This window comes from Dipodomys ordii, unplaced genomic scaffold (assembly GCF_000151885.1).
Source record: "Dipodomys ordii isolate 6190 unplaced genomic scaffold, Dord_2.0 Scaffold14, whole genome shotgun sequence".
NCBI classification, from domain to species: domain Eukaryota; kingdom Metazoa; phylum Chordata; class Mammalia; order Rodentia; family Heteromyidae; genus Dipodomys; species Dipodomys ordii.
Window position 1 is genome coordinate 1,102,321 of NW_012267230.1, and position 6,619 is coordinate 1,108,939.

General features: G+C 47.9%; 1 protein-coding gene across 2 annotated transcripts in view; it reads left to right on the forward strand.

Moving 5' to 3' along the window:
- Positions 1-2,766: 2,766 nt before the first annotated feature.
- Mettl9 (methyltransferase like 9) overlaps positions 2,767-6,619 on the forward strand; it is a 56,070-nt gene continuing 52,217 nt past the window's right edge. For both annotated transcript variants that reach the window (XM_013011666.1, XM_013011668.1), the window contains exon 1: positions 2,767-2,825. In XM_013011666.1, the coding sequence (XP_012867120.1) occupies positions 2,781-2,825 (45 nt within the window). In that variant the 5' untranslated portion in view covers positions 2,767-2,780. The remainder of the gene's footprint in view (positions 2,826-6,619) is intronic.

Sequence of the window (6,619 nt, forward strand, 5' to 3'; positions counted from 1 at the left end):
TCCTGTTGTTCAGGGTAGATGCCTAGAAGTGGTATGACTGGGTCGTAAGGGAGGTCAATCTTTAGCTTTCTAAGGACCCTCCAGACTGCTTTCCACAAATGTATGTTTATAATAAAAGAAAGAAGAGTTTATATACTAGGCACTGGTGGCTTACACCTGTAATCCTAGCTACTCAGGAGGCTGAGATCTGAGGACCAGGGTTTAAAACCAAACTGGGTAAGAAAATCTCTGAGACTCTTATCTCCAATTAATCACCAAAAAGCCAGAAGTAGAGCTGTGGTTCAAGTGGTAGAGTGTTAGCCTTGAGTGAAAAATTAAGGGGCAGGACACAGGCGTTGAACTCAAGCCCCAGTACCAATACCACAAAGAAAAATAGAGCAACTTACACACACAGTGTATTATGTGCATATATAAACATGCTAATTTATACAATTCATTTGGGGGGGGCACAGGGCTTGAACTCAGGGCCCGATCACTGTCCCTGAGTTCTTTTGCTCAAGGTTAGCACTCTACCACTTTTGAGCCACAGCTCCACTTCTGGTGTTTTTGCTGGTTAAGATGAGTCTCAATGACTTTCCTGCCTAGGCTGGCTTTGAAATGCCATTCGCAGATCTCAGCCTTCTGAGTAGCTAGGATTATAGGCATAAGCCATCTGTGCCTAGCTTATACTATTCATTCTGAGAAGCAGATTTGTTAGGTGGAGCTTGGAAATTGGTTAAGTAGTGGGCTCAAGGACAATCTTTAGTGGAACTGGTCTTGGTTGACTTAGCCTCATGGCAGTTCATCTGTGGACTTGTTTAAATAGCTTGTCCACAGAAGGCTAGGTGGACTTCAGCCTTGTTAGCTTAAGAACAAGAACCATCACTACCATTTGAGAGTTGAGTGCATGTAGAACCCTGTACTGGCTTATACTGGCTTCTCTCAAACTCCATGGCTATGTATGAGGGAGGCCCTAACTCTTCACATTCTGGAAACCTCTGCAAAGCACTCCTTTTCTGATCTGACAATTATTGGGTATACCAGCAGTTCCGGCAGGAACTTGGGCAACCTGAGCTAGCAAGGGGGATGTCAAAATAAAGGCCACAAACCATACTTCCTCTGGGCAGATTTTCCAGAAATGTCCCCTCCTCCCACTCCAATTACATCATGTGTCATTTTATGGCATTCACTATTTTATATTTATTTACTTATTATTTGCATGGCTACTGGTTGAGTCTGCCCCTACTCTGCAGTAAGCTCTATGAAGGCAATATAGTGTATTTTGCTGTATGTGTATGTGTGCGTGCGCGCGTGTGTACGCACGCATGCGTCCTGGGATTTGAACTCAGGACCTAAGCTTGCTCTCTCTCTCCTTGTTATTTTTTGCTCAAGGCTAGTGCTCTATCATGTGAGCCACAACTTTTTTTTTCTTCTTCTTTTTCTTCTCTTTTGGTAGTTAATTGAAAACGAGTCTCCTGGACTATCCTGCAAGTTTAGCTTTGAAAAAGAGATTATCTCAGCATCCAGAATAGCCAGGATTACAGGCATAACAGGCTGGGCCTCGTACGTCTTTCTCTGAAGGTGTACCAAACACTATTAGAAAGCATAAAAAAAGGCTGGGCACTGGTGGCTCACGCCTGTAATCCTAGCTACTCAGGAGGCTGAGATCTAAAGATTGTGGTTCAAAGCCAGCTCAGGCAGGAAAGTCGGTGAGACTCTTATCTCCAATGAACCACCAGAAAGCTGGAAGTGGTCTGTGGCTCAAGTGGTAGAGGGCTCTTCTTGAGCTGAAGAGCTCAGGGACAGTACCCAGGCCAAGAGTTCAAGTCCCACAACTGACAAAAAAAAAAAAAAAAGCATAAGAAATCTTCCATGAAAACCTGCAATTTTATGAGCACTTTTTAGACTAATTTCTTCAGGGAGATCATGACAACTAACAGGGACAACATGTTTCATGCCTTCCACAGCTCCAGGTCTTTCTGCCTATGGGATCTTTCATATTATCCTTCAATTGAAAAGAGAACATGCATGAAAACATAGTTCAACTGGGAGCAGGTGGCGCATGCCTGTTATCCTGGCTACTCAAGAGGCTGAGATATGAAGACCGTGGCTCAAAGGAGCCCAAACAGAAATGTCTGTGAGACTCATATCCAATTACTCACCCCAAATCCAGAAGTGGAGCTGTGGCTCATGTGCTAGAGCCTTAGCTTTGAGTGAAAAAGGGGCAGTGCTTAGGCTCCAAGTTCAAAACCCAGTACTGCACACACTCTTGCAAAAGCAAAACAAATACAATGCCTTGCTTTAGCTTACTGCTCAACGGGACAGACCCTACCAGTAACCATGCAATACATAATTACAAAGTACTGAAAGAGATCTTGTCCGGGCCCTGACTTCAAGCCCCAATATCAGCATTCTCCGATTCCCAAATGCTGCAGTTTATATCGTGTTAGAAAACTGTCCAGCCAAAGTGTCTAGCCTGTGCACAGAGATTCAGGATAGACACCTGAGAGCACAGAGCACAGCTCAGCACAGGTGCCACTTAGTATCTTCTGAATATCACTGACCCCATTTCAAAACTACCTTACAAAGGCCATTGGCTTGTTTGGCATTTGTGTTATCTGTGTCTCCTGCCCCATTATGGGTACCTGAGGTTTTTAAGAGCCATAGAGACATTCTACCAGCTCAATGAGGGGGCAGTCCTAGCGAGCCATCTGAGCTTCTGCTTGGTCTATTTACACTTGCTCTTTTCCTTCCTCCTCATTTGTAACTCAGGAGGTTGAGGAGACAGCAAGGCTTCTTCCATGGACGGAGGACCGGCACACTGGGACACCAAGCTCTATGATAAGGTCTGCTATGGAATTTGCTGTTACCTGTAGGCAAACCATCTCATCATACTGTTTGGTTTCTTCCTGTGCTTGCCAAATGTAAATAAGATGTATGCCAGGATTTTGTCATTATTATACTTTTTTGTCTGTTGGGGCTTGAACACAGGGCCTGGGCGCTGTCCTTGAGCCTCTTTGTGCTCAAGGCTAGTGCTCTACCACTTGAGCCGCAGGTACCACTTCCAGATTTGGAGTGATTTATTGGAGATAAGAGTCTCCTGGGGACTTTTCTGCCCCAGCTGTCTTTGAACTGCAATCCTCAGATCTCAGCCTCCTGAGTAGCTAGGAGTATAGGCATGAGCCACTGGTGCCCAACGATATAGAGTATTTTAAAGGTGTGTATGTTTCTCTAGGCTGGCTGCATAAATTTAAAGTGAAATATATTGGTTTCAAGCCAGGTACAGCATTCAACCACTCAAAAATGGGAAGTAGAGCTGTGGCTTCAACAGTGCTAGCCTTCAGGAAAGAGAGCTGAGGGACAGCGCTCATGCCCAGAGTTCAAGCTCCTGGACCAAAAACAAACAAACAAAAAAATTAATTTCCTAGCAGCCATCCAATCACAAGTCCTTGGGATCAACAACAACCATCAACTTTGTTTCTTATTTGTGACACTGTGAAGCCTTAGGGCTGCAGTTAGGTAGGCTTGTTGCATAGTTTGGGGCACACCTTTTGGTAAGAAATGAGATTAATCATTTTGTTACTTCTGTTACTTACACCCTCTGCCTGTACTTTAGAAACATGAAAACTTTTCCTTAGGGACAGAGCAGATTTATAAGGCACTTATCAGAGAGAGCAGGAAGTGGTGACATTGTAGACAAACTGAGTTATTTGAATTTGCTACTAAAATGTTTTGGGGCCCGGGTGCAGGTGGCTCATGCCTATAATACTAGCTACTCAGGAGGCTGAGATCTGAGGATCACAGTTCAAAACCAGCCCGGGCAAGAAAGGCCATGAGACTGCCTCCAATTAACCCCCAGAAAACTGCAAGTGGCACTGTGTCTCAAGTGGTAGAGCACCTGCCTTGAGCTGAAGAGCTGAGGGACAGTGCTCAGGCCCAGAGTTCAAGTTCATAACCGACAAAAAAAGTTTTGGGGCTGGGGACTGTGACTTAGTGGTAGAGTACTTGCCTAGCATACATGAAACCCTGGGTTTGAATCCTCAGTACCACATACATAGGAAAAAGCGGAAAGTTGCACTGTGGTTCAAATGGTAGAGTGCTAGCCTTGAGCAAAGGAAGCTCAAGCAAAGTGTGTGTGTGTGTGTGTGTGTGTGTGTGTGTGTGCATGTTTTGGGTCGGATTTGTTAAGGCATAGGCTTGGGTATTGGTAAGTAGTAGTCTAGAGCACTCCTGTAATGACAGAATAAGTACCCTGCCTTGCTCCTTTTTCTGCCGCATCCTATGTCATATTAGGTATCAAAACAACCCATTAGAAAGAAGCCATGCACAGATGGGTCACTCCTGTAATCCCAGCTACTCAGGAGGCTAACATCTAAGGACCATGGTTCAGAACCAGACTGGGTAGTAAAGTCTCTGAGACTTTTATCTCTACTAAACTACCAAAAACGAGGAAGTGGGGCTGTGGCTCAAGTGATAGAGTGCTAGCTTTGAGTACAAAGGTCAGGGATGTGCCCAGGCCCTGAATTCAAGCCCCATGACTGGCACAATAAAACAAATCCCCCCAAAGATCCATTAGAGCTAGGCGCTGGTGGCACACTTGGAAAAAAGAGCTAGAAGTGGAGTTGTGTCTCAAGTGGTCCAGTGCTAACTTTGAGCAACAATGCTAAGGGTCAAGCCCCAGTACCAGAACTCAAAAACACCCATTAGGAAAAGGTGATGGGTTTCTTAGCAACTAATAAAAGCATTTGTGGGTAAAGAAATATGTTAGGTTTCTTATCTGTGGGTCAAGACCCCACTATTTCATAAAGGAAAATCTCAAGTACAAAAGGAAGTCAACCAAAACTTTAATTTGTCTTGAACAGAATTATAGGTTCTGGTGCAGTTAAATATAAATTCATTCTCCAAAGAAATTTCAGTATGTGTTATCAGGGGATCTAAGAAATGTATTCCTCCGTAGTAGTAGATCACCTGGTAGCCAACAGGAAGTTCAGACACAGGAACATAATTGTAATCTTTCAGTTATGAAATATGACTTAGGTCTCCTCCTGCTATAGACAATTAAAAAAAAAACCTTTCAGGGTAAATCTCCCAGGTCTGAGTTCACTTTTTTTTTTTTTTGTCGGTTGTGGGGCTTGAATTCTGGGCCTGGGCACTGTTTCTGCGCTCTACAGTTCAAGGCTAGCACTCCACAACTTGAGCCGCAGCGCCACTTCGGGTTTTCTGGTGGTTAATTGGAGATAGAGTCTCATGGACTTTCCAGCTCGGGCTGGCTTTGAACTGTGACCTTCAGATCTCAGCGTCCTGAGTAGCTAGGATTACAAGTGTGAACCACTGGCGCCCGGCTCGAGTTCACTTTTAAGAATGTTGGGGCTGGGAAGGTGGCTCAGTGGTAGAGCGCTTGCCTTGCATGCCTGAGGCCCTGGGTTCGATTCCTCAGTACCACATAAGCAAAAAGAAAAAAGCCGGAAGTGGTGCTGTGGCTCAAGTGGTAGAGCGCTAGCCTTGAGCTGAAGAGCTGAGGGACAGCGCCCAGGCCCAGAGTTCAGGCCCCACGACCTGACCCCCCCCCAAAAAAAAGAATGTTGGATTGGTGGCGCTTAGCTATAATAATAGCTACTCAGGAGGCTGAATCTATGAGGCTTTCATCTCCAAGGGCCACAAATGGAGTTATGGTTCAAGAGATAGAGGGGTAAAAAAAAAAAAAAAAGCTCAGGGACAATGCCTAGGGCAGAGTTAAGACCTATGACAGTCCCCCTGCCCCCCTAAAAGATAAAGAAGCGTCGGGTACAACTTTGGTCCGTTAGGAAACGAAGCAGCCAGGAGCTCTACTTGGGGGTCTTCATTGATGAGGGTACCAACTGAGGCAGAACCTTCACTCCTGCTGCCTGGAAACCTGCGGCCCGTCCGTCACCGGTCAGGCCTGGGGAGCCAGGAGCTGCAAGGGACGGAGGGGCCGCGAGGAGGGGGAGGGATCGGGGGTAACAAGCATCCTCCGCCCCCCTGCTTCCCCCCCAGCCCCGTCCCCGCCCCGGCTCTCCGCGGGACTGCCTCGGTCCGGTCAGCCCCACCTGCGATCAGGAGACGCGGCCGCCCCAGCACTGGCTGCGCACGCGCGCACGTCTCTGAGCAGCGCCCGGGGCTGTCCCCACGACCGGGTCACAGTCCCGCCAAGGAGCAGGCGCAGGGGCCAGCAGGTACAACCACCACCGAAGGACGGCGGCGCCTCCCGGTCTCTCAATCATATCCAAACCCCTCCACCAAGACCGCGGCCTCGGGGACTCACATCTGACAGACGCGCGTCGCAGCCAACACTCTCTTCCTCCCCCCGTTCCCCCTCCCCGCCCTAGTCCCGCCTCTTCCCGGGGCGGCCGGCCCGCTGATTGGGCAGAGGGAAATGCGCCGGAAAAGCACACAGCGCCTCCGTCGTCGCTCCAATGTGCCCCGTGTGGAAACCAACCCTGGCGGCTGCGCCGTTCCGCGGGCGGAAGCGAAGGGGACGGTAGAAGGCCGCGCGCCGGCCGCGCTCTCCTCCCCCCCACCCCCTCCCACCCCCTTCCCCGCCTCGGCCCCGAAGCCCGCACCGACGTTGTAAAGCTCGTTTTGGACATGACAACTTGTACTTCTCATTGTTGCATCAGAT